We start from the raw sequence: 22358 nt of genomic DNA, 5'->3' as shown, positions 1-22358 counted from the left end.
TGGGCCTTCTTGGCCAAGGTGTTTCCTTTACTGGGGATATATTGATGGTCAATTGTTACCTGCATGCAGCAGTTTTGAAATCCACACAGTAAATATATATAAAACAAAAAAAAAGGAAGGCCTATTCTTTTATTTCTATTCTAGGAGATATGCTTTTCAGGATAAATCAGCCTTTTTTTGAGCTTTATCCTCTCTAGTGAGAAGTGCACGATTAGTTTCTTTATGACTAAATATCCTAATTTTACTTCATATTTTGAAAAATGGTAAACAGTGAAAATGGTGGAATTTCTTGCATTTATTAAAAAGGACATTATATGTTATGCATTGTAGCACTACATCGCCTCCGACTGCACCTTTTAGAAAATTAAAACGCATAAATTCTGTTTAGTGTTTGATGTGCAGTGTGCAAGCTGAAAGCCATAACACCCTAAACCTTGGGTTGTGTTTCACCTTTCATAAATTCCTGGGTAGATTCTATACAAAAATAATTTTCAGGTCCGCAGCTCATTGTTATTCAGACTTGATTGATTGCTGTCATTTACTCACTGAGAAAGTTAAGTGCTCCTGTCATTTCCGAAGAGTATAATTAGGATGTTTCACAGGTCAGCGATAGTGACAGGTTTTCTTTTGATTTGCTTCGACAGATGAAAGGGACCGATGAGGAAGATGATGACGATGACGATGATTTTGTTGAAGTTCCAGAGAAGGAAGGTTATGAGCCGCACATTCTGGAGCACCTTCGGGAGGAGTATGGTGAGTTTATGCAGCTGCTGGCTACCACTTTTAAGCATACTCTCCCACAGCTAAGTAAATAAAGCCCCATTATTAAGCAATAAGGTGATCAGCTGTGTACTTAATCTGCCAGTGATGACTGAGGAAGTGATTACCAAGTTATTTGAAAACCCATTCATTATAACAAATAAACATCTTGTGATACTCCCTGACAAACATCCAATAACTTTGTCTTTTGAATGTGTTTCTCCCTGCCCCAGCTACCTCTGCAAACCCAAACGTAACATCCTAACTCCAGTACCAACTCAACTGTTCAGCTCTCCTTCCAGTGATAAACTTTCTTTGCAGCATGTAGGTGCTTATTTTAATGGAAATATAAAAGTCTGTGACATCACATATATATCAGTGATGTGGCCTTTGCTAAAAGGAAAAGACTCCAGCAGTTGATGGACTTATGCAATGCTTTTCCAAATTCATTGATATGAATTCAACCAGGTAGGAGTGTAGGAACATAGAAGCAGTAGACCATTCAGCCATTCTGGCCTGCTTCATCATTCAAAACCATGACTGATCATCCAACTTAATTCTCTCACCATTCCCATCTACTTTGATGTTATTTGTAATTAACAACTTACCAATTTCTGTCTTGAATTTATTTAATGACTAAGCTTCTACAGCCCTCTGGGGTAGAGAATTCCAAAGATTCACAACCCTATGTATGAAGACATTGCTGCACATGCCACTCCTAAATGGAGTTCATTTTTATTTAGACTTGATTAATTGCTGTCATTTACTTACTGGGTATTTTTCTGGGACTGTATCTTCTGGGCTAGACCACACAGCTAGGGGAACTTCCTTTCTGCATCTATTCTGTCTAGTCCTTTAATAAATTTTTGAGATTCATTCTCATCATCTTAAATGCAAGGGAATAAAGGCCCAGTCTCCTAAATCTCTCCTCATAGAGCAGTTCTACCGTCTCAGGAATCGGTCTGTTGAATTTCCACTACACTCTCTTGCAAACAAGCGTATTCTCCCTTCGACAAGGGGACATGAATTGCGTACAGTACTCAAGCAGCAGTCTCACTGGTGTTCTGTACAAATTGAAGCAAAGCTTCCTTGCTTCTGTGCTCAAATCCTATTGCAGTAAAGGCTAACATACCATCTATTTTCCAAATTGATTTTTATTTATTCATGGGATCTTGCTGGCTGTGAAAGTATTGATTGTCCATTCCTAATTGACCTTGAAAAGATGGTGGTAAGCTGCAGTCCAGTTTGTGTAGATACATCTGAATGCTGTTAGGCAGAGAGTTTCAGGAGTTTGACCTTGTGACATTGAACAGCGATATATTTCGAAATCTGGCTGGTGAGTGGGTTGGAGGGGAATTTGCAGGTGTTGATGGTGTTGTTCTTCTGTATCTGCTGCCCTTTTCCTTCTAGATGGTAGTCGTCACAGGTTTGGAATATGCTGAGTAAGGACTTGGTGGAGTTCTGCAATGCATCATATCGATGGTACATCATACTGCAATTGAGCATCAGTTGGAGGGAATGAATATTTGTGGATGTGTTGCCAGTCAGAAGCTAGTCCAGTTGAGTTTCTGGTCAATGGTAACCCCAAGAATGGGGATAGCGGTATATTCAATGATGGCAATGCTATTAAATATGCAGCACAGAACAGTACAGCACAATACAGGCCATTCGGTCTTCAATATTGTGCCAGCCTTTTATCCTGCTCTAAGATCCTACGCTATGAAAGCAGTTACATTGTCTCTTAATGGAGATGGTAATTGCCTGACACTTGTGTGGCACAAATTTCCACTTGTCGGTCAAAACCTGAATATTTGATCCAGATCTTGTTGCATTTGGCCAGGAACCGTTTCAATATTTGAAGAACCACACCTATGAAGAACATTGTGCAATTATCAGGGAATATCACACTCCTGACTTGTCCTGGAGCTGAGATGACTGATCTCTAACAACCACAGCCATCTTCCTTTTGTGGTAGGTGTGGCTTCACCAGAGGAGAATTTTCCCCTTGACTTTCATTTTGCTCGGGCTCCTTGATGCCATATTCTTTAATCTCGAGGGCAGTCACTCTCTCCTCACTCTTTTTTTGTTCTTGAATGAAGTGTGTAATGAGGTCAACAGCTGAGTGGGCCCTGACAGAACCTGGACTGAGCATCACCACGCAGGTTATTGCAAAGCATGTGATGCTTGATTGCACTGTTGATGACCCCTTTCAATACTTTACTGATAATCAGGTGCAGAGTGATGGGGCAGTAATTGGCCAAGGTCTTTATGTTTAGACGAGATGGCGGAAGAGTAAGATGCTTCAGTTGGAGCTTCTCTGCTTGCCTTTTTCCATTTTTCCCCTCTTTGAGAGGACAAACAGGGTCACAATCTAATGGCTTATCTGCAAGATCGCACCCCAGGTGTAATCACTCCCATAGTACTGTACTTCAGTGTCAACTGAGATTTTATGCTTACATGTGTGGAGTGCAATTTAAACTTCCAATCATTTGATTCAGATGAAATGTTTTGTTTATTGACAGGGTAACAATGAATCACACTGCACTGTACATCATTATAACTTTATTGGGGATAGAAAAATCCAGCAGGTTTCTCTCTTCTAATTGATATGCACTGGTTTGTAATGTTGGACTTAAGTTTTACTCTGCTTCCCATATTTCAGTAGCTCATTAACCTGGGTACACATGATGAATCATCACTTTTCTCGAGTATTAGATGAATGCAGTGGAGCTAAATAATTTGAACTAGTTCACCATTTGATTTTTTTTGTCTAGTTTTGCAAGTAAGTTGATTATTGTATACAATGATATGGAATAGTACAATATTGGATTTCGTTGTGACTCTCCACATGCTGAGTTTTTAGTCAGCATTAAGTTGTAAAGCCAGAATACTGAATGCAGCCAAAGAAAAACCAACTGGGATGACTTGCTTTGTGATTTTTCTCTGTTGACCAACGTTCAGAACCCTGAACAAGAGCCAGAGTTTAAATATTCAAATTGCTGATAATTTCACATTTGCTTTTTGTATTAAAATAAATCTAAATTGTACAATAAATGAAATTTAGATTTTTAAATAGATTAAAACTAGATCACAATTTCAACTAGTTCAGTGATAGAGTATCAGCAATTTAAGGAAAAATATTAAAATAATTTTAAGGTTTACTTCGGAAAATGTTTTGAAAGGCATTAGGAGCTTTCTCAGGTGCAAAACAAATATAACCTCGGAATATACTACTGTCTCTGTTCCTGACAACTCTGATTATAAAGTAGTGATACATTAAAAGTCTTTTGTCTGTCTTCACACTTCTCTTTATCCATTATAAATTTCTATGTTTATATTTGTAATGGGAGTTGTCCAGGTAAACTTTTAAGTATATCCTCTCCTATTAGAAGTACTGCAGCAAATTCATGTATACATTTTGCATTTCAAATGAGGTCACAGGAATTTGTCCAATCTACACAATTTTCCCTTCCTTTATCAGGAAAGCTGGGCAAGTTATGTAGTGGATGTCAAATCCAATGCTGCTAATATTTACTCCCCTTATTTAAGTGGAACCATTTATTCCCATGTGTAATTCTACAGATATTCAAATGGACATTTTTTGCCAGTACTAATACTCTGGTGGAACGCAAACAAATAAACATTTTAATATATTCTTAAATCAGGGCACGGTGGCCTTCAAATCTGTATGGTTGCTAAATTTGATGACAAAGAATGTCGAAAAGTTGTGAAGAGGACATGAGGCTACAAATGGGTACAGACAGGTTAGATGAGTGGGCATAGTTTTGGCAAATAGCATATAATATTGGAAAATATGAAATTGTCCATTTGGAAGAATAAAAAAAGTGTTCTAAATAATGAGAGATTGTAGAACTTTGAGATGCAGAAGGATCTGCATTTCCTGGCGCATTAATCATGAAAGGTTAGTTAGTAAAAGCAGGAAGGATGTTCTCAATGATCAGGAAGTTCAGAACCAGAGGTCACAGTTTATGGACAAAGTGTAGGACTTGGATGAGGAGAATTTTCTTCATCCAGAAAGTGGTGAATCTAAGGTCCTCTCTTTCACAGAAAATAGTTGAGCCTAAAACAATGCATGTTTTCAGGAAGGAGTTAAATGCAATTATTGAGGCTAAAGAGATTAAAAGGTATGGGGAGAAGGTAGGAACAGGATACTGAGTTCAATCATCAGCCATGATCAGATTGAAAGGCAGAGCATGCTTGAAGGGCTAGCTATCCTACTCCTTTTACTTTTCTATGTTCTGTGCAGGGTCCACAAGTGATAAGAAAGCTTTTGGAATGTTATAGTTTATTGTAAGGAGAATTGAATCCAAATGTAGGGTGGTTATGCCTCAGTTATACAGGCATTGATGAGCCTGCATCTGGGATACTGTACATTAGTGAATTATTGAATGGCATAAATGCGGCAAAAGCAGTTCAGGGAAAGTTTGAGACGCAAAGCCATCTGCCCATTCCCAGGGTATTAATGATGAAAGTTTGAAAGGGGAGATTTATATCTGCTGGAGTTTGGAAGAGTTCGAGGTGACTTGATTGAAACATACAGGATCCTTACGGCCTCCGACAAGGTGGATGAGAAAAGGATGTTTCCTGTTGTTGGAGAATCTAGAACTTTGGGTCACCATTTAAAATATAGGCTTGTCCACTGAAGACAGATGAGATTTTTTTTGAGGATCGTGATTCTTTGGAACTTGGCTTCCATGACCTTTTAAGGGAGAGAGTCATTGAATATCTTTCAGGCAGAAACAGATTCTTGATAGGCAAGAGAGTCAGAGGTTATTGGAGCCAGGCAGGAATGCAAAATGAATTTTATTGAATGGCAAAACAAGTTCAAGGGACTGAGTGACGCATTCCTTCTAATTTGTATGGTCATATGTTGTCACATAAAATAAATCTCTAAGGGATTCTTAAGCAGTGTTTATATGTACTGGAGTTTATGTGTACAAATTGTTGAAGGTGGCAGGGCAGGTTCAGAAAATAGCTAAAACAGTTCACAAAATCCTGGGATTTATAAATAGAGATGTTTAAAAATAAAAGTTAAGATGAATCTGTGTAAAAAATACTGATACTGACTCAAGTGGAGAATTTGGCTACATCTTTTTTTAGGTGAGTACCTTGCAAAAGCAACAGAACACTTCAGTAAACAAACGAATCAAAGAACTGTGGATGTTGAATGTTAGAAACATGAACAGAAATTGCTGGGAAACCTCAGCATTCTGGCAGCATCCGTGGAGCGAAAGCAAAGTTAATGTTCAGGTTCACTGACCCTTTTTCAGACTAGATCTGAAGAAGGGTCACTGAACCTGAAACATTAACTCTGCTTCCTCTCCACAACTGCTGGTAGACCTCCTGGAGCCATCTACTCTGACCCTTTGAAGGTAGGGCACTGAAGTGGACACAATCAGGCCTTCATCCCAAATAAGGACCCTAGAATAGAATGTCCTGCTTGCCTCGAGCTGCCAACCAATCAAAGGTGAACAGTTTGAGAACTTGGCAGCACCACAAAAAGGGACTGTGACCGCTGCTGGTAAAGCACTCCTAGGTTGAAACAGTAACTAGGACAAAGGTAAGTAGTATTGGGGGATTCTGTCAGGCTGGGGATTGAAGGCAAGGATTGGGAATGACTTCAGCAGACACCCTAGCACCATGCGTATGCCCTCAATCATGCACAAATTAATGCAGATCAAGAGCCAGTCCAAAACGGACAGACAGCCGTCACAAATTTAGCTGTTGTATGAGTTGCTATAATTTGGCTTGGCTGGAGCTGAGAAATTTACAATACGAAAGTCATCCACAGCCCTTTCACCTAGAACAAACTTGATTAGGACGAAAACATTGGTTATCTGTCCCAATGTGAAATCATCTAATTTTCCTGTCCTTCCAACTCGTTCCTGTCTTCATGTGGACCTGAAATCTTCCATCTGTGGTATCCAGTTAGGGATATTACATTTGATTTGAAGGCTTTAGAGATAAGTTAGAAAAGATTTACTAGATGGCAAAAAGATTTCTGTTGCTTGGGTAGATTAGAAAAACAAAGACTAAGTCTCCTGAATGAAGAAATGGTTGAGAGGAAGTTTGATAGAGTGCTCAAAACAATGAGGTTCTAGATAGAGAGAAATGGTGCTCTTTGCCAGAGAGTTAAGACGCCAATTTTAAGTTGATTGCAATGAGAAACCTCCTTGCATAAAAACATGTTTAAGACCTCAAATGCACTTCTTAGAGAATGATGGAGACAAATTCAAAAATGACTTTCTAAAGAGAGTTTGGATAAGCACCTGAATTGAGAAAATCTGCAGGGGTACTCGGAAAGTTGGGGGAAGTGGGATTACCTAACTTGTGCTTCAAAGAGCTGACATTGACTTGCTGGGCCAAATGTCACCCTGTGCTGCAACCATTTGGTGGTACTCTTGATTTCAGTTAAAGCATCAGTTTTTAAAGTCATTCAATATTTTATTTCATAGATTACCTCCAACACAAGGCTATACATGCTTTCTGCTCAGCAAGTTAAAACAATTTCCAAAAAGCTGACTTGGTAGGGTTAAGCAAAATTCAGAAGGTCAAGAGTTAAAAAGTTTACAAGCATTAGTGTCCGTAAGAGCTTTCCATGGTTCAACTTCTATCAGCAGTTTCTATTATCTGTCTGAACAATTTACCAATTAAACTTCAGAGCCGATCTAATGTTGTTAAAGTAAAGGTAAAGCCTCACAGCTGAGGAAACCTTCCTTCTCTCTCTTTCTCTCTCTGCACCGCTGAGGCCCTTTATCTTCTTCTTAATCCCAAGATTTCTGTCAGGACATAATCTCTTTCTCAAATTTACATTTTAATTACAAGTCCTAGTGAACTTGCTAAAATCAATAATGTCAGCATTCAGTGGCCTAGCTTTCAGCCACAGACCCAGCCTTGCCATTTCCTGTTATTGATTCATCTTTTTAGCTCTATCTTTGTTATTCCTTCAGGCAAATAGGTGACACTGAACAACTTCAAAAAGGTTTTGGTTTGTTATAGTTCTTTACAGAGGTCATAGTTTACAACAAAATGGAGCTGTATATGGAAATAAAGGAGAAAAATAATTTTTGCAAGAAACAACTTTTGGGTACTTCGTTCCACGAGATTTCACTGTCTCAGAAATGCTTGTAGCAACTTCTTTTTGATATAACCCAGCACGAAGCTAACTAATTGTACCCCTTCAATTTTCCCCTTATCAAACTATTAAGATGCAGTTCCACAGAGGACTAGAATTTTCTGATATCTTTCTAAATTGCAGTTCATGTTTTAGCTTGGTCAGAAAATGTCTTGAGATTTAATTGTTTACATGACCTTGAAGCTTATGCAATTGAGTCTGGTTCTTCTCTCCTAACATATGTTCACTTTTCATTTCTAATAAGATCACCTGATAGTGATCGATTTCAAAACCTGCCTTTCCTTGGATCTCTCTCTAATTTCTGCAAATTACTAAATGTAGCACCCTACTACTACTGATTAGCTGTGGATGTGGAATTCAAAAACTATATTTCATCTTTGAGGCTTACTGCCAAAAAATGCAGTCTTTTAACTATGAGGTGGGAGAGCTATATGTTCCCCTAACTCGTTTAGATAACCTACTTAAACATGTGCTTAAACCTTTTTTTAAACAAACGTGTAGTACTTTACTGTTTCATACACCTTGATAACTATTTGAAGAAATTAATAATTATAATACACTCTGTCACTATGAATATTAGTTATTTGTGCATATTCAAATCTTTATTCCTGTTACAAGCAGAAGTGCTATTCTATATGTTGTATGTAACCGCAGGACTGGAGCCACTGACAAACACTAAGGAAACGGTGAAGAGAGTAATGCCATTGTCTGGCCCCACATGCCCACGGAGGAATGATGAGGAATCTGATCCAACAAGTGCCGCAGCAACGCTGAAGATCTTGAAGACAAAGCTGGCCTCGCAGATGCATAGGTAACTGGATTTCATTTTCTCTTTTGTGACCATTAAACATCTGTAGATAAATGCACCACAAGAATAATATGCATTCATGTAGCATCCTTACTTAATATTTAAAAAGCTGTCCTTCAGCATCTCAAACATAATCAGATAAAATACCTCCATCAGATGCTCTTGGTTTCATATTGCCCCAGCAATGAGAAGCAACTTTATATCAGTGTAGTAAAAAAGGAAGCAGCATTTTGAGATGATGGCTATCTGCATTAGTGATGCTCTGTTGGAGCTACAGTGCTCTTATATGAAAACAAGTTTTTATTTTTCACCTGCAATTGACATCAGTGATCTAGGAAGTGACCTTGTATCCTTTACCCTGAAAAATGCACCATTAATCACTTATTAATAATGATTAAGTCTACAGAAGATGCAGAGTTTCTCATGTCACGCTGTTTGCTTCCATATTTCCAGATTCGCAGATGTGTAGTTTTATATTATGTTGATCTATGAATTCACCTTCATGACATAGAATCAAAACTATTATGTAGATTAACAGAGAAGTGTGGTAATGTTTTTAACAAGAGCAACTGAACGTTACAAAGACTTGTATATGTAGTATAATGTGTCAAAACACTTCTAATCTTTCAAAGCACTTCATATTGAAGGCGTTACTATGAAATGCAATTTCTATTGTTTTTTTTTAGATTAGATTACTTACAGTGTGGACACAGGCCCTTCGGCCCAACAAGTCCACACCGCTCCGCCGAAGCGCAACCCACCCATACCCCTACATTTACCCCTTACCTAACACTACGGGCAATTTAGCATGGCCAATTCACCAGACCTGCACATCTTTGGACTGTGGGAGGAAACCGGAGCACCCGGAGGAAACCCACGCAGACACGGGGAGAACGTGCAAACTCCACACAGTCAGTCGCCTGAGTCGGGAATTGAACCCCGGTCTCTGGCGCTGAGGCAGCAGTGCTAACCACTGTGCCACCGTGCCGTGTTCTGTAGCTGAACTTAAAATCTACTTTGTTTTTCACTGAATGCCTATACACTGAGATGTAAGCGTCTCAGGCTAAGGTCAGCATTTCTTCGTTATTCCTATTTGCCTCTGACAAGATAGTGGCGAGTCACCTTCTTAACTGCTCCATTCTATGTAATTTAGGTACACCCACAATGCTATTAGGCAGAGAATTTCAGAATTTTAACCCAGTGACTGATTGAATAGCAGTATAGTCAGGATGATGTGAGCCTTGGAAGGGAGCTTAAGTGGTATCCCCAGCTGTCTGCTACCCATGTCCTTCCAGTTGGAGAGCCTTTGTGTCATTGGCAAACTTAGACATATTGCTCTCATCTTTATATGAATGTAATCTTAACTGACAGGTGGTTCTGTGGACTCTCGACTGATATGCTGCCTCATTTTTGCCAGGGTCAGAGATGTCTCAGAGCAGCTGCAAGGTGCTCAGAAGGTGGGGGGTGGGGGGGTTGGTTGGAGTGATCAGCTGGCAGTCATTGTGTGTGTTAGTGCTGACATCCTGGGTAAAAACAGAAATGCGATCCTGCAACAAGAAGTTTAGAGAGTTGGGTAGTAGAATAAAGAGGAAGACCTCTAAAGTTGTAATCTCCAGATAACTTCCACTGCTATGCCATGCTGACTAGTGGGGAAAAAAAGATAGGTCAGATGAGCACATGGCTAAAGGAATAGTATAGGAAGGCTTTAGATTTTTGGATCATTAAAACATAGAGCATTACAATGCAATACAAGCCCTTACGCCAATCTGAAGCCCATCTAACCTACACTGTTCCATTTTCATCCATATGTCTAACCAATGACCATTTAAATGCCCTTAAAGTTAGCGAGTCTACTACTGTTGCAAGCAGGTCGTTCAATGTCTCCACTACTCTGAGTAAAGAAACTCCTCTGACATCTGTCCTATATCCATCACCCCTTAATTTAAAACTATGTCCCCTCGTGCTAGCCATCGCCATCCGAGAAAAAAGGCTCTCACTGTCCAACCTAGCTAACCCTCTGATTATCTTTTATATCTCAATTAAGTCACCTCTCAATCTTATTTTCTTCTCTAACGAAAGCAATCTCAAGTCTCTCAGCCTTCCCTCATAAGACCTTCTCTCCATACCAAACAATATCCTAGTAAATCTCCTTTGAACCCTTTCCAAAGTTTCCATATCCTCCATATCCTTCCGATAAAATGGTGACCAGAACTGTGCGCAATACTCCAAGTGCGGCCACACCAGAGTTTTGTGCAGCTACAATATAACTTCAAGTCGCCAAAACTCAATCCCTGTACCAATAAAAGCTAACACACCGTATGCTTTCTCAACAATCCTATCAACCTGGGTGGTAACTTTCAAAGATCATTGACATCAAGATCTCTCTGTTCATCTACACTACCAAGAATCTTACCTTTAGCCCAGTACTTTGTATTCCTGTTGCTTCATCCAAAGTCAATCACCTCACACTTTTCTGCATTAAACTCCATTTGCCACCTCGCAGCCCAGCTCTGTAGCTTATCTATGCCCTTCTGCAACCTACAACATCCTTCACCATCCACAGCTCTACTGACTTTAGTGTCATCTGCAAATTTACTAACCCATCCTTCTATGCCCTCATCCAGGTCATTTATAACTTCCACCCTGCCTGACAGGTACATACTTATCAAGGACACACAGTAGCTGATCCTTGAATCAGCTCCTCATTTCAATTGTGCCCATCCCCTGCAGTTTCTATCCCTCAGCTAAAACTCTTGCCCTATGGTATATACCTATCCCTTTCCATAGCTAAAGTAAACATAATTTGAATTGTGGTCACTATCACCAAAGTGCTCCCCAGCTGCAAATCTAACAGTGGGCTGTGTTCATTACCCGGTACCAAACCCAATGTGGCCTCTTGAGGAAACCCTATCGCACACATTCAACAAAAACTGACCCATCTAAAGTACTCGAACTATAGTACTCCCAGTCAATATTTGGAAAGTTAAAGTCCCCCACAACATCAACCCTGTCATCCTTGCTCCTATCGAGAATCATCTTTGCTATCCTTTCCTCTACATCTCAGGACTGATTCGGAGGCCTATAGAAAACTCCCAACGGGGTGACCTCTCCTTTCCCGTTTCTAACCTCAACCCATTCAAACTCAGTAGCCGAATCCTCAAAGTGCCCTTTCTGCCACCGTAGTACTGTCCTTGATTAACAATGTCACACCTCCACCTCTTTTACCATCTTCTCTGTTCTTACTATAACATCTAAATCCTGCAACAACTATTCCTGTTCCTGCTCTATCCATGTCTCTGAAATGGCCACAACATCAAAATCCCAGGTACCAACCCATGCTGCAAGTTCAACCACCTTTTTCCGAATGCTCCTTGTGTTGAAGTAGACACACTTCAAACCACCTTCTTACTTGCTGGTGAACTCTTGCGACCTTGAAACCTTATTTCTGACCTCACTACTCTCAACCTCCTGTATACTGGAGCTACAATTTAGGTTCCCATTCCCCCCGCTGAATTAGTTTAAACCATCTCGAAGAGCATTAGCAAATGTCCCTCCCGGGATATTGCTACCCCTCTGGTTCAGGTGAAGTCATCCTGTTTGTAGAGGTCCCATCTACCCCAGAAAGAGCCCCAATTATCCAGGAATCTAAAACCCTTCCTCCTGCACCAACCCTGTAGCCACGTGTTCAACTCCTCTCTCTCCCTATTCCTCGCCTCGCTAGCACGTGGCACAGGCAACAAACCAGCGATGAAAACTGTTTCTTCTAGCTCTAAGCTTCCACCCTAACTCCCTAAATTTCTGCCTTAAATCCCCATCTCTCTTCCTACCTATGTCGTTCGTGCTTTTGTGGACCCTGACTTGGGGCTGCTCCCCCTCTCCCTCAAGGATCCATAAAACGCAACCAGAGACATCATGGACCCTGGCACCTGGGAGGCAACACACTGACCGTAAATCCCTCTCGTTCCCACAGAATCTCCTATCTGTCCCCCTAAGTATGGAGTCCCCAAGACTGATGCTCTGCTCCTCTTCCCCTTCCCTTCTGAGCAAGAGGGACAGACTCAGTGCCGGAGACCTGTGCCCCATTGCTTACCCTTGGTAAGTCGTCTTGCCCCAACAGTATCCAAAACAGTATACTTGGTTGAGGCTAACTGCCACAGGAGACGCTTGTACTGCCTGCAGGTTCCCTTTCTGTCACCTGACAGTAACCTATCTACCTTCTTCTTGTACCATTGGGACAAACTTTGGAGTAGGTGGGACCTGTACAAACCTTTTTAAAATTCATTCATGGGATGAGGATGTCGCTGACTAGGCCAGCATTTATTGCCCATTCCTGATTGCTAAACTGCCAGTGACCATTTTAAGAGTCAACCATATTGGCTGTGGGACTGGACTCACATGTAGGCCAGACCAGGTAAGGATGACAGTTTCCTTCCCTAAAGAACATTATTGAATTAGATGGATTTTTCCAACCATTGACAATTAATTCATGGTCATCGTCAGACTCTTAATTCCTGAATTGTATTGAATTCAAATTCCACCATTTGCTGTGACGGGATTTGAAACCGGATCCATAGGACATTACCTGAGTCTAGGGATTAATAGTCGAGCAATAATATAGGTAGGCCATCTGCCTTCCTAGACAAGTTGCCCCTAAACTGGAGTGAGTCTGATATCCTTGCTGTGAGGTTTTAAACTAATTTTGGAAGGGAATGGGGAGCAGAGTAGGTGTAAAGTCTGAAGCAGGGTCCGATCAGATATAGAAGGAATGCTAGGACAATCCAGTCAGCAGAGAAGAGTTAGGTAGGATAAGGCACATAGGAGGTCCAATTGAAAACTCAATTGTATCTGCTTTAATGGAAGGAGTTTGATTGATAAGACAGATGAACTTAGAGTATAGATCAACATGTGGGAATATGTTATTTTTGCAATCACTAACACAAAGTTGAAGGAAGGATAGAAGTAGCAGCTCAACATTCACAGGTATAGAACTTACAGGCATGATGGAGAGTTGTAAGAGAAGTGGAGGCACTGCATTATTGAGAAAAGGAAACTATCACTGCAGTAAGGAGAGAGGATGTTCTACAAGGGTCTTCAAATTAGGCCATCTGGGTAGAACTGAGAGATGAAAAGGGGTGATTATTTTGTTGGTATTATACTACAAGCTTCACAACATTCAGAGGAGATAGAGTTACAAAAACATAGACAGACCTCTGAAAGTTGAGAGAAACAGAGTTATAGTTGTAACAGAGTTGTAAATGTGCTGACATTAACTGGGGGAATCGCCTCAGTATGAAAGGATTAGACAGGGTTGAATTTTTAAAGTGCATCCAGGAGTGCTTTTTGTGCCAATACTTAAATGTTCCTCCTCGAGATGGGGCAATGCATGTCCTTATCTGGAATGCAGCCCCATCACATGGTTAAAGTTTCAGTCAGCATTTTGGGATAGTGACCATAACTTTGTAAGTTTCAAAATCATTTTAGGAAGGGATAAAGGGATAATGATAGTACAAAAGTTCAGTATCTAAATTAGGGAAAGGCCAGTTTCAATATCATTAGACAGGAACTGGCAAACATAGCCTGGGGCCAGCTATTTGCAGATTAGTCTTCATTGGGAAGTGGGATTCTTTGGGAAAAAAAGTAGAGTGAAAATTCATGACCAAGATTGAACAGCAAGGGGAGCAAGTCCAGGGAACCCGGATGTTGTGAGTTGATAAAGAAAAAGAAGGAAATGATGTACAATGCAGTAAGAACATGGAAGGAGCTTCAAAACTATCGACAGTGAAGAGGTTGCTCAAGAAGGAAATTAGGAGGGCAAAGAGAAACCATGAAATATCTTTGAAAGATGGGACTAAGGAAAATCCCAAAGCTTTTATAAGTATATTAAGAGTAAGAGGATTACCGGAGAAAATGTGTGGACTTGTTAGAGGCCAAAGAGGCACCCTGTGTATGGAATCTGAGGATGTGGGTGAGGTCTTAAATGAATACTACTTAGTTGCAATTACAGAGGAAAAAGACACTGTAACCAGGGACTTCAGTTAAGCTTAATAAGGAGGCGACATTCGACATTTTGACAGGACTACAGGTGCATAAATTCCCAGGGCCTGATGAGATGTAACCCAGAGAGTGGTACAAGAATGGACCATGATGTCTGAGAGGGTAGTGGAGGCAAGTCCTGTTTGCAACATTTAAGAAGCATCTGGATGAGCACTTAAAGTGCCCGGGCATAATAGGCTATTACCAAGAGCAGGCAAATGGGAATAATGTAGTTTGGGGTTTGTTGGTTGGCATAGAATGGTCAAAGGGTCTGTTTGTGTGCTGTGTGAGTTTTTGACTGTATGATGCCCTTTTGTTGATCCTTGTGACAATTTCCTAGTCATAGCCTGCATGCTTAATATCTATAACCAATGCTGTAATATATTACCTCCAACTTAATGATTCTTGTGTGACATCTTATCAGATGTCTTTTAGAAATTTAAGTATATTAGATTTGATTCCTTGCTTGTATCTATGAATGTGAAAAAATAATAGCTTAAGTTTCCTTGATCAATATTAAACAGTCCAGCTCATTGTGCATATTTGTGGATTGAGGGTATCTGTAAGATCAGAATTTGAACTGATAACTCCATGGGGAATTACTTAGTACCATCTGTTGTACAGGTTGATGGAAATAGATCCTTCATTTGAACTCGTCCATGCAAACCAGATATCTAAAACCAATCTAGTCTCACTTGCCAGCATTTGGCCCATAGCCGTGCAAACCCACCTATTCATATACCCATCCAGTGCCTTTTATAATGTTGTATGTAATTGTACCAGCCTTCTCCACTTCCTCTGGCAGCTCATTCCATCCACTCATCACCCTCTGTGTGAAAAAGTTGCCCTTAGGTCTTTTAAAATCTTGCTGCTCTCACTATTCTAATTAAATTATTCTTCTAATGACTGTTTTTGATCTTGTTTGTATCATATGGTCTATGTTTAAATGTATTCCTAGCAAGTGCAGCTCTCATTGTTTTTGTAGAGATTGTGCTTTTGTTTCCAGCACAATTCATTTGAACTCAACGAAGCCATCTCAAAAAATCACAAAATAATTTGTAAACTCCATTTAGCAGAAATCAGAGGTTTCTGTGGTCTTTTGCACTACTTCTTAAAACATTTGAGCTAGGTCCACAAAAGCAACCATGTCTCCAAGATGGTACAAGCATCATTAGGACTTTGCACTATTTACATGTGCTTGCATGCTTTGGAGAATGCTCGAGAAATTATTCTGGTGCTTTTGGGCAGAAGCACACTTGCAGACATGCTTTAAAAACCTTTGGATATAATTTATTTTTCATTTAGTATCAAGTTAAAGCCAGCGACTCAGGTTCAATTCCAGCCTTGGGTGACTGTGGAGCTTGCATATTATTCCCCTGTCTGTGTGGATTTCCTCCGGATACTTTTTTTTTCCCACAGTCCAAAAATGTGCTGGTTATGTATTGGCAATGTTAAATTGTCCATAGTGTCCAGGGATTTGTAGGTTAGGTGGAAAAGTGTTTGCTAAATGCAGAATTATGTGGATAGGGTAGGAGTCTGGGTGGGATGCTGTTCAGACTCAATGGGCCAAATGGCCACTTTCTACACTGTAGGGAATCTGTGATTTAAAATATAGTCACTTCCTGTCTATGATCCTATTCTATGATTTAATGCTGACTACCCCCAAAATGTGGAGGTGCTGGTGTTGGACTGGGGTAGACAAAGTTGAAAATCACACGACACTAGGCTATAGTCCAACACGTTTATTTGAAAATAAAAGCTTTCGGAGTGCTGCTCTTTGGTCACGTAGCTAGTGAGGCAGCATACATAGGACACAGAAATTATAAATAGGACGCTAGATACCTGTTGAAGGAGTAGTACTCTGAAAGCTTGTATTTTCAAATAAACCTGTTGGACCAGAACCTGGTGTCATGCGATTTTCAACTTTACACCCATAATAATAGTGGAGTGTTCTACATTAAGAACAAAACAGACTGTGATGAATTTGAATTGAATTTATTGTCATGTGTACCGAGGCACAGTGAAAAGCTTTGTCTTGCAAGCAACACAGGCGGATCATATAGTTAAATAGCATAGATAGTAAATAATAGGTAAACAGTGGCAAAAACCAAAACACAGGTTCAGGCGAATGTTAAGAGTTTGTAAGTCCATTCAGTATTCTAACAACAGTAGGGTAGAAACTGTTTCGAAACTGGCTGGTGCGTGTGTTCGGGCTTCTGTACCTTCTCCCCGATGGTAGAGGTTGTAGAAAATCATTGCCAGGGTGGGATGGATCTTTGAGAATGCTGGCGGCCTTTCCTTAACAGCGGTAGATCGATTCTATAGATGGGAGGTTGGTATTTGTGATTATCCAGGCTGAGTTCACCACTCTCTGTAACTGTCTCCGTTCTTGAATGTAACAGTTGCCATGCCAGGTACTGAGACATCCAGACAGAATACTTTCGACAGTGCACCTATAGAAGTTGGCAAGGGTATTCGCCAAATTTCCTCAGCTGCCTGAGGAAGAAGAGAAGTTGTTGGGCCTTTGTAATCAGTACTTCCACATGAAGAGTCCAAGAAAGCTTGTTATGGATGACCACTCCCAGGAGCTTGACACTCTCTACTCGTTCCACCTCTGTGCTGTTAATGTTTCGAGGGGCATAAGTAACATCCCACCGAAACTCAGTAATGAGTTCCTTGGTTTTGTCGGCATTGAGAGCTAGGTTGTTCTTAGTGCACCATTTTTCCAGGTCTTCCACCTCCTGTCTGTAGTCTGTTTCATCGCCATCTGAGATTCAATGACTATGACTATGGTGGTGTCATCAGCGAATTTGTCTGGTATTTGGTGATGCAGTCATAGGTGTACAGTGAGTACAGTCAGGGGCTGAGTACTCACCCCTGGGAGGCTCCAGTGTTGAGTGTTAGTGAGGATGAAATATTGTCCCCAATCTTCACTGATTGAGGCCTGTTGGTCAGGAAACTGAGGATCCAGTTGCAGAGAATGGGGCTTAGTCCACGATACTAAGTTTGGTAACCAGTCTTGAGGGGATAGTAGTGTTGAAGGCTGAACTGTAGTCAGTGAGTAAGATTCTTACATAGCTGATCTTGGTGTCATTGTTCTAGGGAGGAGTGAAGGTCCTGTGATCTGGCATCTGACATGGATATGTTGGTCCGATAGGCAAATTAGAGTGGGACAAGAGTAGTGGGGAGGCAGCACCACTAATCCAAAAAATGGAGTTGCTTAATGCCATGACCAGCCTTTCAAAGACTTCATGATTACCGAGGTTAGGGCCACTGGGTGGTAGTCATTGAGACATGCTGCATGAGCCTTTTTAGGCACAGGGATGATGTTGGCCCTCTTAAAACAGGCAGGGACAGTGGCCTGCTGCAGGGAGAGGTTGAAGATGTCCGAGCAGATCTGATTTATGAAATGATTTATCCTGATTAAATGATTTATGTTAATTATGTTAAACCTATTTTCAGTTGTAATGGAACTGCACCAAGTTACCTTTAGTGTATTAAAAAATACTTTAAAAAATTAAATTGTATTTTAAAAATGCCAACCAGTTGTGGTGACTATTGACAGATGTTGCTTTTAGTAAAAGACAATAGAGGAAAGGAAAACATTTCTGAGTTTTGGAAAATTTGCGTACACGACCAATTGCATTCAAATCAGGAGGTTTCCAGAGTGTGGAAAGAAGGTCCAGTGAGAGATTCTTGAAATTAAACAGCTGCAGATGCTTCATACCAACGGTTGTCTTCTGATTAATCATAGAGAACACATGAGCTTGTTAGCACTTAAAGAGCAGGATGTTATTCCCTTTACAAATGATTCAGCACCATTCATTTGCTGGTGCAACCTTAAGGTGGGGTGCATCCGACTTGTGACTCCCAGTTAAGGCCAACAACAGATCAAACAGGTTTCCTGAGGGGAAGATTTCCTGCATCAAAGGGCCTGTAACCTTAGAAGGATAGCAGTCCCAATCAGTGGAAGTGCTGCAGTCTGTAAGGGCACCTCACCTCTTCAGAGGCCACCTCACCATTTTAAAAATGAACCATTTTCCTAGAATATCACCAGCAAACTACTTTCAGAAACCTAATAAAAACTGAAAGAACTGTGGTGCTGTAAATCAGAGACAAAAATAGATGTTGCTGGGAAAGTTCAGGTCTGAGAGCATCTGTGGATAGAAATCAGAGTTAATGTTCCCCGTCGAGTGACCCTTTCCCTGAGGAAAAAATTCTGTTTTTGTCCCTACTTTCTGGTACCTACTGGCCTTTGGCCCTGGCAGAATGGGTTGTTTAGGGATAGTGCAGGATTCATCTTAGCAACAATCTGCCCAGAACTGACCCTTAAATACGTAGATTGGCCATCAATCACTGGTGGACAAGCAAACTTGGTGTAGCCTACTGAAATGATGCTCTGGATATCTTACTTTACTTTCCTCCCTGTTCCACCTTCAAAACTATCTCAGTAAAACTGGTAAAATTCTGCTTGGGGTAATTCGTCCTGGATGTAAAACCCTTAATAGCTTTTGAAAGGGAGCAACTTGAAAAATAATTGTCCAGCATTATGGAGGAAGAACAGAGGAGATAGAAATAAAAGGTTGCAATGGACTAAAAAGCTCCATGTACAACTGAAATAACTTTGCAAAATTGCACATAGCTATGCTGAAGAAATTTTACAACGCTCAATTTAAAGTTTACAGCAGAGTGCTCCTTGTTTGATTTCCATGCTTTTGATTTCGATAATCTTTTTGTATTTTGTTTAAAGCAATTATATAATTTATATAAGAGCAACCGAGACTCATTTAAAGAAGTGTCTCATTGTGAATGACATAGATCTTATTAATAGTTGCAAAAAACTGTTAGGCATCCTTCTTGGAAGATACTATCTGCAGAATAATTTGAGCATTTTATGTCAGAGAAATTCCAGTAGTGAAAAATATGATAAAATCATGTTGTCTAGAAATTACCTAGAAGGCGAATTTGAAGAAGATTGGGACTTAACAGAAGAATAGTAGCTCTGCATACAAGGTCTGAGTGACATAGATTCCTCAGCAGTGAAGCTTGCTGATTATAGCACATTACGGGAGGTATTTTCTGTTGAACAAGACAAAGACAATGCATATTGAATCTTTGTTAATGAAACAGCAGCTTTTGAAATTCATGATGTAGTTACACACTAAAAAAACACTGCTGAAATAGATCTTGATCAAGTAATTGTACTGTGGTTTCAGTGACTGAGTTCTTTGAATCGATTTAGTAGAAACAATTTGGCCTTTATGAATTAGTTGAAGGGTTTCAGGTCACTTGGCAGGAACAGATGAAGGAAATGTACCCCAACCAGTTGAGTAATCTATCTGGGAATGTCTGAAACTGACTACTCATGATGGCCCTGCTAGTAAGACTTGACCTCGAACTAGATGGATGAGGGAGAACAACTAGACAGTTTCTTCATAGTTTCATCAGATTAGTGGAGAATGGCAAATAATCCTTTCTTCGACAAATGATTGAAGTAAGGTTTGTGTAATCAGCTATCTTTGAGGGAATCTAATCAAGTCTCCACAGCTTCATTAGTTAGTTGGCAACAACATGGATAGTGTATATGGTCATAATGACTGCAGCTAGATGATATATTATAATGGCTTTAGAGAAACTTGAGCTGGGCTCAGATTCATGACTTTAAATTACAATTTGTGCACTCTTTCCTGTAATAAAGGGAAGTCTACACAAGATGGCAGACAATATCTACTAGTTTCAGTTGTGTAGTACATCATAAATTTTCAGTCTTGCCGAGTTTTATATGTAGTTGTTTAGATTGCTGCATGGTTTCATTTTTTTTTGTCAGGGGTTTGTCTTGACCACAAGTTAAGAGTTGGGGTGGTTAGAAATTTGTTCTTCCTGATGAAATCAAAGGCTGGAAATTCTTCTTTCAGTTGCCAGATTGGGGACTAGCAGTATGATGATACCCCAAAAACTGGATGTGATGGGGATAAAGTAGCCCTCTTGATTAGAACCACGACCATAAACATTTGCTCCCTCCGCCATTGATGCACAGCAGCAGTTGTGTGTACCATCTACGAGATGCATTGTAGAAATTTCATTAATTCTCCTTGACAGCATCCAGGACAAGCATGGTGGCTTAGTAGTTAGAACTGCTGCCTCACAGTGCCAGGGACTGTTAGATTCGACCCTCATGCGACTGTGTGAAGTTTGCTCATTTTCCCCATGTCTGTGTGAATTTCGTCTGGGTACTCCAGTGTCCTCCCACAGTCCACAGATGTGCATATTAGGTGGATTGGCCATGCTAAATTGCACATAGTGTCCAGGAACGTGCAGGCTTCATGGATTAGCCACGGGAAATGCAGGGTTACAGGGACTGTATAGGTGGGGTGGGGTTGGATGCTGTTCTGAGGGTCGGTTTGGGTTCGATGGGCCGAATGGCCTGCTTCCACACTGTAGGGATTCTATTCTGTTATGCTATTTTTCTTTCAAACACACAACACCCACCACATAGAAGGACAAGGACAGCATATAATGGGAACACAATCACCTGCAAGTTCCCCCTCAAGCTACTCACCATCTTGAAGTACGTCACCGTTGCTTTACTGTGGCTGGGTTAAAATCCAGCAACTTTCTTCGCAAAAGGACGTTAGTGAACTGGATTGGTTTTTTGTTCCTAACAGCATTGTGGGAGTATGTACTTCAAATGGATTACAGCAGTTCAAGAAAGCAACTCACCAGCACTATCACAAAGGCACTTGGGAATGTGCAACAAATTCTCCTCCAGCCAGCATCATCCACATATCTGAGATGAATAATTAATAGGGGGCTGGCAAAACTGAAGAACTTCTTGTTGGATGAAAGAACTTGGTTTTAGAGCACTCCTGTTCCTCATGGCTCACGTGCCTGAGCAGAGTTGAAGTTTTAAAACTCAACTGGGCTTCTCCTTGCTGGTTGGCTTCTCCCATCAGGTTTCTGCTGGAATTTGCAGGCAGTGCATGACATCCCCTAGATTGGTGAAATATTGTAAGGCAGGATGATGAACAACTCAGCCATGATTTTTATATCTTTAGTTAAAACTCACACAATACCAGGTTATAGTCCAACAGGTTTATTTGGAAGTACTAGCTTTCGGAGCGCTGCTCCTTCATCAGGTAACTAGTGGGGCAGGATTATAAGACACAGAATTTATAGCAAAAGGTCATAGTGTCATGAAACTGATATATTTTAAACATACCTAGAGTGCTGTTAAGTCTTTAATCACTTTGAGTGGCTTGCAGGTATTGATTCATTAATGTGTAAATCCATTCAAGTCACATTCCTGAGGTAACTTAAGGTTTAATAAAACAAAAAGGTGACATCTCGGTTTAGACAATGCGTTAAAGGTGTGAGGTTAGATTCTGTCTGTATCTCAACCTGAGTCAGACTGGTTCAAAGTAGGAATTTATGAAATGTCACATGGATTGACTGCCTGCAGACTGTATGCTTTTTAAACTGAATAGAATGTATCTGTAAATACAATTCTGCAATTGCAAATTCACCCAATAGATTTGTGTGTGTGCGCGCGCATGCGTGCATGTGAAGGAGAAAGAATGTGTGTGTGGGAGAGCGTGTGAGAGG

At 40.5% G+C, this 22358-nt stretch overlaps 1 protein-coding gene across 3 annotated transcripts in view; it reads left to right on the top strand.

The window, feature by feature from the left end:
• Positions 1-22358, top strand: part of uvssa (UV-stimulated scaffold protein A) — a 110631-nt gene that overhangs the window by 46657 nt on the left and 41616 nt on the right. For all 3 annotated transcript variants that reach the window (XM_043708333.2, XM_043708245.2, XM_043708507.2), the window contains exons 8-9: positions 645-753; positions 8570-8726. In XM_043708333.2, coding sequence (XP_043564268.2) covers positions 645-753; positions 8570-8726 — 266 coding nt within the window. The remainder of the gene's footprint in view (positions 1-644; positions 754-8569; positions 8727-22358) is intronic.

Source organism: Chiloscyllium plagiosum, unplaced genomic scaffold, assembly GCF_037043375.1.
Source record: "Chiloscyllium plagiosum isolate Xiang-an unplaced genomic scaffold, Cpla_swu_hap1 HiC_scaffold_1, whole genome shotgun sequence".
In the NCBI taxonomy this organism is placed as follows: domain Eukaryota; kingdom Metazoa; phylum Chordata; class Chondrichthyes; order Orectolobiformes; family Hemiscylliidae; genus Chiloscyllium; species Chiloscyllium plagiosum.
Note: the sequence above shows the minus strand (reverse complement) of the source record. Positions and strands in the feature narration are given on the sequence as shown.